The following is an 18248-nucleotide window of genomic DNA, read 5'->3' as shown; positions in this document are numbered from 1 at the left end:
GGGAAAGTCAGAAAAATGGAACTGAGCACTGAAGTCAATTAAATACAATGAAATAGCAGTAGCTGTTATAAATGTTACAAAATTAACTGCAGAAGCCAAATAGTGTTCTAGAACAAGATGCAAATAGTAGAAAACATGGCATGATAAATCTTAAATTAAACTTACAAAGACTGTGAAGTGTCAGGTAAGAGATAGGAACATGACGGTTTATAAATTTTCTTATCGTATGTAAAGAAAGATGAGAAAATGCAATTTAATTTCTTGAATTTGACAATATAAGAAATTATGGCTTAAGTAATGCATTTGATAAATGGAAAGATACCCACCAGTATAATCAAAACTAGGACAACTGTAGGGTTTTCTTTTCTCAAAAGACAAAAGGCAAGAAAAACATAAGGAAGGTCTGAAGGCTAGAAAGCAGGAGATGAAATAACAAAAGTACAGCCAAACATGTTTATAACAATATATGAAAACATAACTAAACTCCATCATTGGAAGGCAAAGAATCTCACATTAGATTTTTTAAAAATCCAATTCTATTCTCTTTATAAAAAATGTACATTCTCTTTATAAGAAACACATTTTTTGAAGTTTTTAATGTTTTTATTGAAATATAGTTGATTTATAATGTGGTGTTAGTTTCAGATGTACAGTAAAGTGATTCAGTCATATATATATTCAGTTATGTATATATACATATATTCTTTTTTAGATTATTTTCCATTATAGGTTATTACAAGATATTGAGTGTAGTTCTCTGCGCTATACATTAGGTCCTTGTTGGTTATCTATTTTATATACAGTAGTGTGTATATTTTAATCCCAAACGCCTAATTTATCCCTCCCAAGAGACATACCTTTTTAAAGAGACATTTTAATGTAACACAGAAAGTTTAAAAACCAAAGTGGAGACATTTAATGGAAAACGCACACAGAAAGAAAACAAGCATAGTCATATTGATGGATAAATAGGTTTTTTTTCCCCAACACAAGGCACTTAAATATTTTTAATGACAGATTGTGTACATTGATACCAATGCACACTACAGTTCTGTCCCCACTTCCAATGTGTGAGTTCCCCCCCCCATACACGCTCCACCAAGCAATTCTCCATCACCAGCTGGGTGTCCTACAATTCAACGCAGTTCTGACACTGTCTACCCAGAGACAGTATCAGACTCCACAAGCTAAGGGTCCGATCTCACAAGACTGCCCCCCACCCCACCACCTCAGACGCCAATCACCAGTCCAGGCTGTCACCTGCGCTTCTAACTGACTGGCTATAAATCGGAGGTTCCCACGACCTGCAGTGGCTAGATACATAAGGTGAGGTCCCCAACAAAGAGGCTTCTGTCCTCGTGGAGGTGGGGGCCTGGCATGGTGGCGCGTGGATGCTTACTGGTTCACTAACCTGGAAGCTCTCTAAACCCCCTCCTTTTTGGTTTTTATGGTGGTGTCGTAACATAGCCGTGGTTGATTAAATCGTTGGCCATTACGGATTGATTCAACCTCCAGCCCCTCTCCCCTCCCTGGATAGCAGGGGATGAGATTGAAAGTTCCAAACGTCTATTCATGACAGTCCTCTGGCGACCCTCTCCTCCGTCTTTAGAGGATTTCCGAAAGTCACCTCATTAACATAAACTCCGTTGTGGATGAAAGGGGCGTGTTATGAATAAGGAGACACCCATTTATAGCTCTGAGGAACTGAGGAAAAGGACCAAAGACGATAAAAAAGATGCTCCATTGCTCTTCTCACTTCAGAAATCCCAAGGGTTTAGGGAGCTGTGAGCCAGGAACAATGGATGGAAGACCAAAATATATACTTATTATAAGTCCTAATATCACACACACACCTTGCCCCTTCTGTAATGGAGGCTGCGCATCTGCTTATCTTGATATCCTCGCAATGACTTTCCTGGGCTTTTTCATCCTCAGTACACTCTTCCCAGGTGTTACCGTCCTTTCTAATGACTTTTATTTTTTTATTTTTTTTTAAATTTTATTTATTTATTTATTATTTTTTTGGGGGTACACCAAGTTCAATCATCTGTTTTTATACACATATCCCCGTATTCCCTCCCTCCCTCGACTCCCCCCCACCCTCCCTCGAGTCTCCCCCACCCTCCCCGCCCCAGTCCTCTAAGGCATCTTCCATCCTCGAGTTGAACTTCCTTTGTTATACAACAGCTTCCCACTGGCTATCTGTTTTACAGTTGGTAGTATATATATGTCTGTGTTACTCTCTCGCTTCGTCTCAGCTTCCTTTTCACCCCCCACCCCCTCCCAAATCTCGAGTTCTCCAGTCCATTCTCTGCATCTGCGTCCTTGTTCTTGTCACTGAGTTCATCAGTACCATTTTTAGATTCCGTATATATGAGTTAGCATACAATATTTGTCTTTCTCTTTCTGACTTACTTCACTCTGTATGACAGACTCTAGGTCTATCCACCTCGTTACATATAGCTCCATCTCATCCCTTTTTATAGCTGAGTAATATTCCATTGTATATATATGCCACATCTTCTGTATCCATTCATTTGTTGATGGGCATTTCGGTTGCTTCCATGTCCTGGCTATTGTAAAGAGTGCTGCAATAAACATTATGGTACATGTTTCTTTTGGGATTATGGTTTTCTCTGGGTATATGCCCAGGAGTGGGATTACTGGATGATATGGTAGTTCTATTTGTAGTTTTTAAAGGAACCTCCAAATTGTTTTCCATAGTGGCTGTCCCAACTTACATTCCCACCAACAGTGCAGGAGAGTTCCCTTTTCTCCACACCCTCTCCAACATTTGTTGTTTCCAGATTTTGTGATGATGGCCATTCTGATCAGTGTGAGGTGATACCTCATTGTGGCTTTGACTTGCATTTCTCTGATGATTAGTGATGTTGAGCATCTTTTCATGTGTTTGTTGGCCATCTGTATGTCTTCTTTGGAGAAATGTCTGTTTAGGTCTGCCGCCCATTTGTGGATTGGGTTATTTGCTTTTTTGGTATGAAGCTGCAGGAGCTGCTTGTATATTTTGGAGGCTAATCCTTTGTCCATTGTTTCATAGGCAACTATTTTTTCCATTCTGAGGGTTGCCTTCTAGTCTTGTTTGTGGTTTCTTTCTCTGTGCAAAAGCTTTTAAGTTTCATGAGGTCCCATTCGTTTATTCTTGATTTTATTTCCATGATTCTAGGAGGTGGGTCAAAAAGGATCTTGCTTTGATGGATGTCATAGAGTGTTCTGCCTATGTTTTCCTCTAGGAGTTTGATAGTGTCTGGCCTTACATGTAGGTCTTTAATCCATTTGGAGTTTATTTGTGTGTATGGTGTTAGGAAGTGTTCTAATTTCATTCTTTTACATGTTGCTGTCCAATTTTCCCAGCACCACTTATTGAAGAGGCTGTCTTTTTTCCATTGTATATTCGTGCCTCCTTGGTCAAAGATAAGGTGCCCGTATGTGTTTGGGCTTACTTCTGAGTTCTCTATTCTATTCCATTGATCTTCCTTTCTATTTTTGTGCCAGTACCATACTGTCTTGATCACTATGGCCTTGTAGTATAGTTTGAAGTCAGGAAGGCTAATTCCACCAACTCCATTTTTCCTTCTCAAGATTGCTTTGGCTATTCGGGGTCTTTTGCATTTCCATACAAATCGTACAATTTCTTGCTCTAGTTCTGTGAAAAATGCCATTGGTAATTTGATGGGGATTGCATTGAATCTGTAAATTGCTTTGGGTAGTACAGTCATTTTCACGATGTTGATTCTTCCAATCCAGGAACATGGTATGTCCCTCCATCTGTTTGTGTCATCTTTGATTTCTTTCAGCAATGTCTTAAAGTTTTCTGCATACAGATCTTTTGACTCCTTAGGCAGGTTTATTCCTAGGTATTTTATTCTTTTTGTTGCAGTGGTGAATGGGAGAGTTTCCTTAATTTCTCTTTCTACTCTTCCGTTGTTAGTGTATAGGAACGCAAGAGATTTCTGTGCATTAATTTTGTATCCTGCTACTTTACTAAACTCATCAATTAGTGCTAGCAGTTTTCTGGTAGAGTCTTTAGGGTTTTCTATGTATAATATCATGTCATCTGCAAAGAGTGACAATTTGACTTCTTCTTTTCCAATTTGGATTCCTTTTATTTCTTTTTCTTCTCTGATTGCTGTGGCTAAAACTTCCAAAACTATGTTGAATAATAATGGTGAGAGTGGACACCCTTGTCTTGTTCCTGTTCTTAGAGGGAATTCTTCCAGTTTTTCCCCACTGAGAACGATGTTGGCTTTTGGTTTCTCATATATGGCTTTTATTATGTTGAGGTAATTTCCTTCTATGCCCATTTTCTGGAGAGCTTTTATCATAAATGGATGTTGAACTTTGTCAAAAGCTTTTTCTGCATCTATTGAGGTGATCATATGGTTTTTATCCTTCAATTTGTTGATATGATGTATCACGTTGATTGATTTGCGTATATTGAAGAATCCTTGCATCCCAGGGATAAACCCCACTTGATCATGGTGGATGATTTTTTTACTGTGCTGTTGGAGTCTGTTAGCTAGTATTTTGCTGAGGATTTTTGCATCTATATTCATCAGTGATATTGGTCTGTAGTTTTCTTTTTTTATGACATCTTTGCCTGGTTTTGGTATCAGGGTGATGGTGGTCTCGTAGAATGAGTTTGGGAGTGTTCTGCCTTCTGCAATATTTTAGAAGAGTTTGAGAAGGATAGGTGTTAGCTCTTCTCTAAATGTTTGATAGAATTTGCCTGTGGATCCATCTAGTCCTGGGTTTTGTGTGTTGGGAGATTTTTAATCACTGCCTCAATTTCCGTACTTGTGATTGGTCTGTTCATGGTTTCTATTTCTTCCTGGTTCAGTCTTGGAAGATTGTATTTTTCTAAGAATGTATCCATTTCTTCCAGGTTATCCAATTTATTGGCATATAGTTGCTTGTAGTAGTCTCTCATGATGTTTTGTATTTCTGAGGTGTCCGTTGTGACTTCTCCTTTTTCATTTCTAATTCTGTTGATTTGCATCTTCTCCCTTTTTTTCTTGATGAGTCTGGCTAATGGTTTATCAATTTTGTTAATCTTCTCAAAGAACCAACTTTTAGTTTTATTAATTTTTGCTATTGCTTCCTTCCTTTCTTTTTCATTTATTTCTGCTCTGATCTTTATGATTTCTTTCCTTCTGCTCACTTTGGGGTTTCTTTGTTCTTCTTTTTCTAATTGTTTTAGATGTAAGGTTAGGTTGTTTATTCGATAATTTTCTTGTTTCTTAAGGTAGGACTGTATTGCTATAAACTTCCCTCTTAGAACTGCTTTTGCTGCATCCCATAGGTTTTGGGTTGTTGTGTTTTCATTGTCGGTTTTTTCTAGATATTTTTTGATTTCCTCTTTGATTTCTTTATTGATTTCTTGGTTGTTTAAGAGTGAATTGTTTAGCCTCCATGTGTTTGTATTTTTTGCGGGTTTTTTCCTATAATTGATATCTAGTCTCATGGCGTTGTGGTCTGAGAAGATGCTTGATATGATTTCAATTTTCTTGAATTTGCCGAGGTTTGATTTATGACCCAAGATGTGATCGATCCTGGAAAATGTTCCGTGTGCACTTGAGAAGAAAGTGTAGTCTGTCATTTTTGGATGGAATGTCCTATAAATATCAATTAAGTCAAGATGGTCTAATGTGTCGTTTAAAGCTTGTGTGTTTTTATTTATTTTCTGTTTGGATGATCTGTCCATTGATGTAAGTGGGGTGTTCAAGTCTCCCACTATTATTGTGTTACTGTCGATGTCCCCTTTTATAGCTGTTAGCATTTGCCTTATGTATTGAGGTGCTCCTATGTTGGGGGCATAGATATTTACCATTGTGATATGTTCTTCTTGAATGGATCCCTTGATCATTATGTAGTGTCCTTCCTTGTCTCTTTTAATAGTCTTTACTTTCAAGTCTAATTTGTCTGATATGAGTATTGCTACTCCAGCTTTCTTTTGACTTCCATTTGCATGGAATATCTTTTTCCACCCCTTTCCTTTCAGTCTATATGTATCCCTTGGTCTGAAGTGGGTTTCTTGTAGGCAGCATATAGAAGGGTCTTGTTTTTGTATCCATTCAGCCAGTCTGTGTCTTTTGGTTGGAGCATTTAATCCATTTACATTTAAGGTGATTATTGACATGTGTGTTCCAATTACCATTTTCTGAATTGTTTTGGGTTTGTATTTGTAGGTCTTTTCCTTTTCTTGTGTTTCCTGCTTAGAGAAGTTCCTTTAGCACTTGTTGTAAGGCTGATTTGGTGGTGCTGAATTCTCTTAACTTTTGCTTGTCTGGAAAGCTTTTGATTTCTCCCTCAAATCTGAATGAGATTCTTGCTGGGTAGAGTATTCTTGGCTGTAGGTTTCTCTCTTTCAGGACTTTCAGTATATCCTGCCATTCCCTTCTGGCCTGCAGAGTTTCTGTAGAAAGGTCAGCTGTTATCCTTATGGGTTTTCCCTTATATGTTATTTGTTGCTTTTCTCTTGCTGCTTTTAATATTTTTTCTTTGTGTTTAATTGTCGTTAGTTTGATTAATATGTGCCTTGGTGTATTTCTCCTTTGGTTTATTCTGTATGGGACTCTCTGTGCTTCTTGGACTTGCTTAATTATTTCCTTTCCCATGTTGGGGAAGTTTTCCACTATAACTTCTTCAAATATTTTCTCAGATCCTTTGTTTTTTTCTTCTTTTTCTGGGATGCGTATAATTTGAATGTTGGTACATTTAATGTTATCGCTGAGGTCTCTGAGACTGTCTTCTATTCTTTTTTCTTTTTCCTGCTCTGTGGCATTTATTTCCCCCATTCTATCTTCCAACTCACTTATTCGTTCTTCTGCCTCAGTCATTCTGCTGGTTATAGCATCTAGAGTATTTTTAATTTCATTTATTTTGTTATCCATTGCTGTTTGTTTTTCTGAGTTCTTATGAACTGTTTCTTGTACTTTCTCTATTTTGTTATCGAGATTTTGTATCATTTTTACTATCATTACTCTAAATTCTTTTTCAGGCATTTTTCCTATTTCCTCCTCATTTATTTGGTCTTGTGGGTTTTTTTCCTGCTCCTTTGCCTGCATGGTGTTTCTTTGTTTCCTCATGGTTGTCCAAACTTTTGGGGTTGCTTGTCCTGGCGATAGAGGTGTTTATAGAAGACTGTCCAAGCCTCAAACTAATGTCCAAGTATTGGATTAAACAGATACTAAGTCTAGGAAACACATACATGTATAAGACACACAATTACTGAATCCATTAGGACATAAGGCTCTGGAAAGACCTGACAGAACCCCAGTATGCTATCAGATATTCAAAGAGAAATCCAACAGAAATTGACAACTGAAACAGAACAAATCAGAGACAAAAGCAAAAGCAAACAAACAAATAACATCTTAAACATACAAACACTAATCCAGGGAGATTTTGTAAGCTAGAATCAAATATAGAAAAGAGCTAGAGTACCACCAGACAGAATGGAGATTCTCAGAATGAAATTAGACAATTGTACTAAGAACTAAGATAAAGACGAAAACCTAATATTAAATACCAAGGCGGTGCATCATCTGGAGAATAGAGCAAGGAGTCTGAGCAGATCGATAGTGTTGCTTATAAGTATGTTAAGATAAAATAAACTAAGAATGGATGGAAGAAAGGAGAACAGAAGAGCATAGTGTGATTGGAAATATGCAAATAAGAAGAAAGGAATAGAAATGTATAAAAGATAGGGATGAGAGGAAAGTATGAGAGATATGTTGTCTGTACTACCAAAAACTTAGCTAGAAATAGAAGTATATAAAAAGGCAAAAAACTAAAAATAGAATAAAAAATAGCATTAAAAAAATCGTTATAAAACTTGTAGATCCCTTAGGACTAAGATCGTAATTAATAAAGGAAAAAGAAAAAAAAAATCCAGAACTGATCCCAGAATGGACCAGTTCAATAGAATTGATACTAATATTTCTGTTTCCTTAGAGTCTCAGCTGTAAGTGTCCTTCTGCTCGCCCTGGGTTTTTTTGCATTATTCTGTGACCAGCAGAGCTTCCTTTATTGTTCGTCTGTAAGCATCGGTGTGTGGGGAGGGAGAGGGTACAATAGTGGCTCCTTCCCCTGGGAGTGAGTGAGCAGTGGCGCACTGTTGTTTCAGTCGGGCTTGGAGGTGCCTGTTGCAGAGGGACGCCAGAGGCTCAGGTGTAAACAGAAAGTCTCAGAGTTGGGCCTCTCTCGGGTTTTTTGTTTTGTTTCGTTTTGTTTGTTTTTCTCGGCAGCCTCCCTGCTGCCGGAGTTCCAAGGGGTTTTAATCTAGCGCCGCCCGAGTGCCTGAGGGTGCTTGTTATCCCTGAGTGCCTTAGGTGGCCCGCAGGGCGTCTCTCCACTGCCTGTTGCAGTGGCGCCGAAAGAGAGAGAGAGGCTATGGCCGCGGCTCCTCCCCCCCGCCCGTGAGCCTGCAGCCTCCAGCCGTCATCATGGCCGGGCAGCTCTCAGGGACGGGCACTGCTCGCTGCGGACCTCTTCCCTCCTGTCCTCTCGGTCCGTCACCTTACTGGCAACAATGTTTCTCACCCTGAACCAGCTCTCCGGTTCTCACGCTCCCACTCCCGGACCCTCTGTTCAGCTGTGAATCGACGTCTGGGTCCGGGAACGCCGAGCTGCGGTGCGGACCCTCCGTGTGTTTCTCACTCCCTCCCGTCTGCCACAGCTCCGCCGCTTCACCCTCTTTGAGCCGTGGTAGATGCCTCCCTACCAGTTATGTCGGGATCCTTGCGGTCCTTTCTGGTGTCCGAGGTCATCTGCTGGTGTTCAGCTGGTTCTCTGTGGGAATTATTGCATCCTTTGGTGCATTCCCAATGCATCTGTGGAGAGGGATGCATTCCACATCCCTCTACTTCGCTGCCATCTTTTTTCTCCTCTAATGAATTTTATTATCATCTATGTACAAATGACTTCCAGGTCATTAGCCCATATCTGCACATCCTACTGCCTCCTGGGCTGTTCTGTTGGGCTGTCCCTCAGGAGCCGCCAATGCACTCATCCACAGTTTCACATGTCACCTTTCTCTCCAGACCTGTTCTTCCTCTGTTCCCATTCGGCTGAACGTAGAACCCATTCTGATTGGTTCATTGGACTTCACCCTCCACACACCATGAGTCATCTTGTCAACCTCGTACATGGCTCTTGAATATTCTGTTGCCATAGCCCACGCTTAAAAAATGGTTAAAGAAGAGAATTTCGGTGCTACCAACAAACTTTATTTAATGCTTGATGAAGTGGACAGTCTCCATTCTGAGAACTGCAAAATGGGGCAGAAGGCAGGAAGCTTTTATAGGATAAAGCGTAAAGAACAAAGAAGAGAAAAAAGAGAAAATACCTGATTGGCTGGAGTCACAAGGTCACCCTTGTTTGGGGTGAGAAGGCCCAGAGTTGGGTTGGCATTTGGGAGTTGGCTGGCTGGACATACTGTGTTTCTTGTCAAGAGGCGTGCTTACAGGGCCATGAAAGTTATCTAGGTTTTGGTTTGCTGACGTGACACCCCACCCTGGGCAGAAGTGGCTTCACCTTGGATCTGGCAGGCTATTTTAACACCAGCATAGTTTCCAAACCTGTTATTTCAATAGCCTTCCCTCTGGTCATCTTGCGGCTTGTGCCAGCAAAAGGTAGTTTTTCACAGGCTCAAATGTGATGAAGTGAGTTCTCTGGTGAAAATCCTTTAATGGTACCCCATCCTACCCAAAAGATAAAATTCAGCTCCATTCCTCAAAAAATTAAGCTTAGAATTACCATTTGATTCGGCAATTCCAATTCTAGGTATATACCCCAAACAACTGAAAACGGGGACATGAGCAAATGTTTGTACACCTACATTCACAGCAGCATTCTTTACAACAGCCACAAGCTGGGAGCAATAACAGTATTCAGGGATGGATAAACAGAAAAACAAAGTACACATGCAACGGAATATTGTTCAGCCTCAAGAGGAATAAACACGATAACATTGATGATCCTTGCAGACATGACCCAAGTGAAATTAGCCCAGCACAGAAGGACAAATACTGTATGGTTCCACCTCCAAGAGGTACCTAGAGCAGTCACATTCATGTTTGGCTAGAAAGTACAATGGTGGTTGCCAGGGGCAGAGGGTGAGGAGTGGGGATAGAGAGATACTGTTTAATGGGTAAGGAGTTTCAGTTGGGGAAGATTAAAAAAAAGTTCTGGAGATGGATGGTGGTGATGGTTGCACAGCAATGTGAATGTGTTATATGCCATTGAACTGTACACTTAACAGTGGATAAAATGGTAATGTACGTTATGTATATTTCACAATATAAAAGTAAAAGCCAACAAACAACAACAAAAACAATCAAGCTATGGATGGACCTAGAGAGTATCCTACTAAGTGGAGTCAGGCAGAGAAAGACAAATATGATATCACTTATATGTGGAGTCTAAAATAAGATACAAATGAGCTTATTTACAAAACAGAAATAGACTCACAGATATTGAAGACCAACTTACAGGTACCGAAGGGGAAAGGGGGAGAGGACTAAATTTAGTTTGGGATTAACAGATGCACACCACTGTATAGAAAATAAACAACAAGGACCTGCCGTAGAGCACAGGGGACTGTATTCAAGATCTTGAAATATCCTATAATGAAAAAGAATCTGAAAAGAATATGTATATACATACACATATATATAACCAAATCATGTTGCTGTACACCTGAAACTAACACAACATTGCAAATCACCTATACTTCAATAAAAACAACAACCAAGCTCCTCACTGTGGCATACAGGCTCTTACTGACTACCACCCCACCCACAGCTCTCACCTCATCCCTCACCACCTTCTCCTGCTCCAAGTCCTCTGAAGAACTCAACATACGGCCATTTGATGGACCTGTGAGCTTTTACGTTCCCCAGGGGTTTCCAAGCCATCCTGGACGGCCCTGGTCACAGCCAGTCCTCCCAGTGAATTAAAATTGCTCACTTGCTTGTCTTTTGAGAGCAGGATCAACGTCTCGCCCACCTTTGTGTCTCCATCACGGTGTCTGGTGTGGAGTTGTCCTCAATAACCATTTGTTGAATTAGGAGAGCAATCTTTTTTTGCTATAAAGAAGAGCCTCGTTTAAAAAATATTAGGACGAAAAGAACAATTTGTGGAGATGCAATTCTTTTCCACCGACTGTAATGTGTTATCCATAGCCTTTGATAAATCAGGTCGTCCCCAGAAAACAAGGTTATACGAGATACAGATTATAATTATAAGACTACATAATACACAAGGGTGAGTCAAAAATTATTCACATTCAGGTTATATTAAAATTTCTGTAAATTCTACACCCAGAGTATGGATAATTTTTGACTCACCCTCATAATAAGAATAACTGTATTTGTGTAATTGACTCTACAGAGATTTTACCATAATGGAAAACTCCTTAAGTTCCTAAAAATAGCAGCTGTACAGGCTAAAGTGGAAACAACAAAAATCAAATCTAGAAGAAAGAAAAACAAATAGGGTAAAAAATAACAAATGGGATATAAGAAGTATTGAGAGAAGTTTAAAATCATGAAACTGTTGTGCAGAGCTACATGCTAACAATGGGAAAATCTTTTGGCTGGTTTTCTGAAAAAGGACGTAATTTCAAAATTGACTCAAGAAAAATGTAAAAGCTTAATGAATTGCTCACCATGGAAGAAATACTTGTTGGCACTGTGCCCATATTGTTTTAAAGTGATTTCTTTCAAGCTTGTAAAAGATAGCTCTATTCTGACAATACAGAAAACATGGAATTCTCCTCAACTGATTTTGCTTAACTATTAGCATCTTAACATTAAAACATGACCCAGAGAACCAAATAAAAGGAAAACTATAGATTTCTGGAGTCTCCATTTTTCCTTCTTTTTACATCCCCTGACTAGTTCTTTTCACCTAATATCTGAATTTCAGCAAATTCTCATTGGGTGAGAGTTTTTCCAGGCATTCTGGTCCCTCAGTTGGTCTTCCAGGAACTGGTTACTCATTTTCTCAGAATCTCTTTGATTTTGTCACTCTTTGTCTCTAACCGTGGCAGAGGGGCCCCAAATTTCCCACCTGTGAGGTCCATCTCCCTCACCATCAATTCTGCCAGACTAGCAAATCTAAAGGGAGATGATGTCTTGGGCCAATCCTAAGTGTATCTCAGAATTCACTTTCAGAGTCAATTAAACTGTGATGCAGAAAACAAGTCCACTGTACACACACACACTCCCCCTTCAATTATTCTTACTCATAGAAATGGCTTTGAACTTGAGTTATTTAGGTTTCCAGCAAGTTCCAGTAACCCGAATTAATTTGTCAGAACAAGTGGCACATTGAAAGCAAGGTAGGAATTTCTTTACAAAGAAGGTAGGGAGAAAAAAAATGTCTCAAACTTCCCTTCATCATGCTCCAGGTTAACTTAAAACATTGATTTCTGTATTCAGTCTTGGGCCAGTTATACTGCAGAAATCCCAAAGCCTTAGTGGCTAACAGCCAGGGTTTATTTCTCCCTCAAATTACATGCCCTTCGTGGATTAGCTCCATGTTGCATTCACTCTGGGACCCAGGATGAAGGAACAGCCCATATTTAGTGTGTTTTTGTGGCAGAAGAAAAAGAGAAATGGCAAAACACACGGATAATTTTCAGACTTCTCCTTGGAATTCCATCACTTTCTTATAGATCACTTTCACTCTCATTCAATTGGCCAAAGCCTGTTGCCAGTGGGCAGGGAGATAATAATCCTCTAATTGCAAGGGGAGAGAAATCATTAAAATAATATAACCCATTATAGCCCGTGCTCTTGTTCATAAATACTTATTTCCCTCCCTTAAGCCACAAAATACACTCATCCCGTCCCCAAGGGAGACACCCCAAAGTGCCATCCAATGACAACAGAAGACTCGAGGTCTGGAATCTCAAGATGTACATCAAATCTGGCTGTGACTTATCTTGATCTGGACGTGTATGAACTACAAAGACAAATTATCCCCCCACTCCACCCCCTCCCCCAACACACACTCAATACATAGTAGTGGAGCAGGGTCTGGTTAACCTCCAAAAACATCCCCATCTGCAAAGCAAACAATGGAACACACATAACAGTCAAAGGCTCGGGGTAATTCTGAAATCCTGTTGAACAGACCTTGAGGTGAGGAATGCAATTTGATTAGACCCTAATTCTGCTTCCTGGAAACAGCTCTTGATGTCATGGCACGATTTCATCACCATCTGGGAGCTCCATCTTTGTCCACTGTTCTCTTTGTACTCACCTGTTGAGGGTGAAACTGCGCTCTTTCTCAGATGGGACTTGAACCTGGCCAAAACTCAGACTGGGACTCAAACCCACGGGCTGGGACTTGAACCTATGATCCCTAACTAGGAGGGGACCCGAACCCACTGTCTTTTGGTTAAAACCACTCACCTGGTGCCAGGACTTACTGAAGCTCAGGTTCTTTTGTCTCATTGCAGAAAGAACTCAGTGAGAGGCAAAGTGACAGGCAAAGAGTGAGTTTATTAGCATTGGATGCTTGTGACAGATAGGAGCAGTCTGGCAAGGGAACACAGCCCCAAGCACAAAGAGGGCTACATTTTTATAATTAAATAAAAAGCGGGGAGGGGAGAAGACCACCTCTTCCTCATTCCTGAGCAGATGTCAAGGCTTACATCACGAGTTCCTCCTTTGGCCCTATTTGATTTAACTGGGATTCTCATGGTGCTATTTAGATCATGTGTATATTAGCAAAAGGGTTGTAACATATGCTAAAATATAACAATTCAGCTAAGGTTTCAGTACTATGTCCCATTTGACCTAGTTTCTTTCCCTTTTCACCTATATTTCTGTCTTGGCTACATGCAGAAATGCTACTCTTCAAGGACTATTAAGTCTCTGACTTCATGTAAAAAGATTCAGACCCCATATCTATTGTCTTGTGTTTTAACTATCAGGGTTTGTGGCTTGAGTGTGTCTGGCACTTGGATGTACCTGCTCTTCTTTCAAGGTAGAGTAGATTGTTGCTAGGTTACTATATTCTTTTCTTCACTGGTCATTAGCTTACAGCAGTCTCCCAAACTCCTTTAGAGTTCCCTTTTTTTGTTTTTAATCCCCTGATGGGATTTCTGAACTGACTATTTAATTATCCTATTCTGTCCCTATCAGGAGTATTGGAAAATGTATCCTTCTTGGGGCCTGTGTAGCTTATCCTCAAAGTGGCTTGTGCCCATGGAAGGTTGGGAGCCCAAAGATAATTTCCAGTTTTGAGTGTCACAGTCTCTTAGTCCCAGCTGTTTGCTCTTGGCTCTCTCAAAAACTTAGTCAATTTTTAAAATCTACTTAACTCCAATTGGTTTCTACTAATAGCCACATCCACAATTATTTTTGAGACATACCTCTCTCTAAACTTAATGACCAGCTTCCTGGGAGAGCCACTTAACATATTCAGAGATTTTCACAGGGACATTTTGATTTGTTTTAAAGGCTTGAATTGTTATTTATAGCATTTCTCAATTTTATCTCTTCCTAGTCGGAAATGAGAAACAATAGCTTCTTTAAACCCTGCAAGACCAGGAATTTGGACGTTGTCTCTATTCCTGGCTTGCAAACCAATCAATTCTTTCCTGAGTTCATCAGTGTTTTGTTTTGTTTTTTTCAAATTGAGATATAATTAACATATAACATTATATAAGTTTCATGTATATAAGATAATGATTTGATATTTGTATATATTATGAAATGCTCACCACAAGCAGCCTAGTTAACATCTGTCACCACACATAGTTACACATTTTTTTGTGTGTGATGAGAGCTTTTGAGACCTATTCTCTTAGCAACTTGCAAATATGTTATTAACTATAGTCACCATGCTGGATATTACATCTGCAGTACTTATTTATTTTACTGGAAGTTTGGACCTTTTGACCCCCTTCACCCATTTCACCCACTCCCCACCCCTGCCCCTGGCAACCACCCATCTGTTCTCTGGATCTGTGAATGCGGGTTTGTTGGTTTGTTTGTAGATTACACACATAAGTGAGATCATATAGCATTTGTCTTCCTCTGTCTGATTTAGTTCACTCTGAGCTCATCTCTTTCTTGTAGATGAACAGTCAGTTGCAACCAGAGCCTGCTGCATCCCAGACTTTTTACCTAAAGCCACAAACTCATTCAATGTATATCTGCCCTCCGAGTTATCACAGGCAACAGCTTTACCAAATGTTTTGCTGCTGCATAAGACATGTTGTTATCTTTCTAACCTCCAATAACAGTTTTCTTATTTTCCTGGCCCTGGAATCCATACATCATATTTTGGAATTTTTGTTATGGTAGCTTCTCATTTCTATATATATCAGGGTAAGTCAAAAAGTATCCACACTCTGGCTGTAGAATTTATTGTAATTAACTTTTAGAAAAGACAAATACACTATTTTTCAACATAATCTCCCTACTTTTCAATACACTTTGTCCATCTGTCAACAAGCTTTCATACTCCCTCATTAAAAAATGTTTTAGGCTGAGCTGCGAGCCACGAATGCACCGCTATCTTCACATCTTCATCAGAAGTGAATCTTTGTCCTCATAGGGCTGTTAACACTAGTGCGACCCTCCTTGAACTACTCTATCCATTCACACACACTTCTTCACGACAGAACACTTTCTCCATACTGCACACAAAGTCTTTGATAAATAACGGCACCAGGAACACCCTCAGACCACAAAAAACAAATCACTGCACGCTGCTCTTCTTTCGTGCAAATCACAAGTGGGGCATCCATTTTTGCTCGCACTGCAGTTACAAATGAACTGATATAACATGTTCACCCCTGCACAGCAGTGACTGGGGAGACAGTAGCCTTGAATGGAAAGCGCTGATAAGACAGTGTGGCCAGTAGAAGTTTTAATACCAGCGGAGTGAGGATAATTTTTGATCACCCTCGTACTAATTTCTGTATTGTTGACTTAAACCAAGTTATACTGTGGTAGCAAAGAAGCCCCAAATCTCTATGGCTACGACAAAGGGCATTTCTTACTCACATTACTTTTCCTTTATGGGCTACCTTCTCTACTTTATCCTCATTCTGGGACCCAGACAGGAGGAAGAGCCTCTTTGTAAGTCATGCTGTTCTCATGAGAGAAGGAAAAGGACACAGGCTAGAACCACTCAATGGCTCTTAAAACTTTTAATCGATATGGCCTATGTGACTTCTACTCACATTTCCTCGACCAAAAAAGTGATACGATCCAATCTGATAGAAATGGAGTGGAAAAGTAAATCTTCTCCCTAGCAGGGGAAGAACATAAGTGGAAACACTACACCTTTCTTTCAGCTGTTCTTCCTCATAAACACAGCTTTGAACGTGCTTTAATCTTGTTAGAACAAGATACATACTTAGAGCAAGATGAGAATTGCTGGCTTCTTGGAAGATTTAAAACTTTCTAGAGACATATGCATTGTCTGAAGTGTGACACACTCCAAAGTACGTGAGGTGTGGAGGGGTGACAGCAGATGGCTGGATGAGTAGGAAACCAAACTAGCAGGTGGCATCTTTTTCTCCAAGAGTCTTGACTGAGGGGGGACTCGCACTCCTTGAATTCCCAAGAAGTTCCTGCAAGTTCACAAGTGTGCTTGGAGCTGAGCGTGGCGGAAAACTGCTCATCTGATGTCTTGAAAAGCTGGGACAAGTCTTTGTAGAGGAGGCTCAGGCTTGCTAGTCATGCCCCAAGTTGAGTTCTCACCCCCATGTGTCCCAGACCCTCTCACTCCTCTTTCTCTCCACAGTTCGACATGCAGAGGATAACTCTGGAAGAGCTGAAGCACATCCTCTATCACGCCTTCCGGGACCACTTGACGATGAAGGACATCGAGAACATCATCATCAACGAGGAAGAGAGCCTGAATGAGACCTCGGGGAACTGCCAGACAGAGTTTGAGGGCGGTAGGTACCTCTGCTTCTGCTCTCTGCCTGGTCTGGGATAGGCCAACGCCTCCACACCCTCTGTATGAAAAATGGGTTCACAGTCTCCTCGGCCGAAGTGGTCCTGGACGAAGCCACAAATCCAGGACCGAGGTTAAAAGATCCTTTTTGCCAAGATGCGCTAGATTTCTTTTTTCTTTTTTTTCCTAATTTTTCCCCCAGCTGCATTTCTGCAAGACCTCCATTGACCCTTCCTGCCTCCGGTGACTCTGAGGTCTGTGACTTGATGAGTGACTTTGTGGTGTTGGCCTTTATTTAGTGGGGGCTGCGCGGGGTGATACAAGGAGGCTGTTTAAGCTGTGGGCAAAGCTGGATCAAGTACAGTGACCTATTGTGTGACCTTGGGCAAGGGGTGCAGCTTCTCTGAATGTGTTTCCTCATCTATAAACATCAGGATAATTACACCTACTTCACAGGATCCTCAGGAATGAGTTATTCCTATGCTAGGCTCTCTGAACACCTTGGCCAGAAACAGCCCTGCTTATGAAATAAATCTCGTGAACTTCACCAAGTAGTTTCAGAAGAAATAAGATTCTCCTGGGTCTAAAAATAGAGACCCATGAGAGGTCATTTTTCTTGGGCTCATGAAAGAAAACTTTAAAAAAAAAAAAAAAAAGGCTACCTTATTCCCTAATCAGTAGAGAGTTCCAAGGAAGTTAAATAATTGAATCCCTCTTTCCAACTTTGAAAATCAGAGCTGCTTTGACAGTTCCGATGTACAGAATTTTTTTTTTAATTACCTTAAAACAGCATAGCAGGCTACCAGCAATTTTGAGCTTATTTAAGGTTGAGACTTTTCTAAAAGGTCTGCTATTTTTTTTTTTCTGTTCTTGTTTTCTGAACATTAAAACAAGCCAATATGTACAGATGGTAAGCTGTCACATAGACACCAGAATGGAATTTGGTTCTTTGGTTTCGGAGCTGCTGCGTGAAAACCGGCCGAGCCCCGTGACAGGCAGACAACACAGGGCTGAGCTTGTCTAGGTAGACACGGCGATACATCCAGACCTGGGCGCCTACGGGCCCTGTCCGGGCTGAACTGCTGCAGGAAACGAGGTGGCTTATACTCCGAGGTGACAAAATTAACTCAAGTCAGGGAAATAGGGAGGGGGGGATTGGGATAAACTTGACAGTAATGCCTCCTTGTAAAGGCTTTCACATTGAAAATTTTCAAAAGTGCTGTGTACAGCAAACAATACCCAGCAGTGCTCCAGAAGGTGCTTTGGTCACCCTCTTGGGACCTGGGCCATAGCATCAA

At 40.5% G+C, this 18248-nt stretch overlaps 1 protein-coding gene across 1 annotated transcript in view; it reads left to right on the top strand.

Annotated features, from left to right (window-relative positions):
• CALN1 (calneuron 1) overlaps window positions 1-17478 on the top strand; it is a 482900-nt gene extending 465422 nt beyond the window's left edge. The window contains exon 6 of the mRNA XM_057749700.1: window positions 16795-17478. Within this exon, the coding sequence (XP_057605683.1) occupies window positions 16795-16992 (198 nt within the window). The 3' untranslated portion in view covers window positions 16993-17478. The remainder of the gene's footprint in view (window positions 1-16794) is intronic.
• The last annotated feature ends 770 nt before the right edge of the window (window positions 17479-18248 follow it).

This window comes from Hippopotamus amphibius, chromosome 9 (genome assembly GCF_030028045.1).
Source record: "Hippopotamus amphibius kiboko isolate mHipAmp2 chromosome 9, mHipAmp2.hap2, whole genome shotgun sequence".
NCBI lineage: Eukaryota > Metazoa > Chordata > Mammalia > Artiodactyla > Hippopotamidae > Hippopotamus > Hippopotamus amphibius.
Note: the sequence above shows the minus strand (reverse complement) of the source record. Positions and strands in the feature narration are given on the sequence as shown.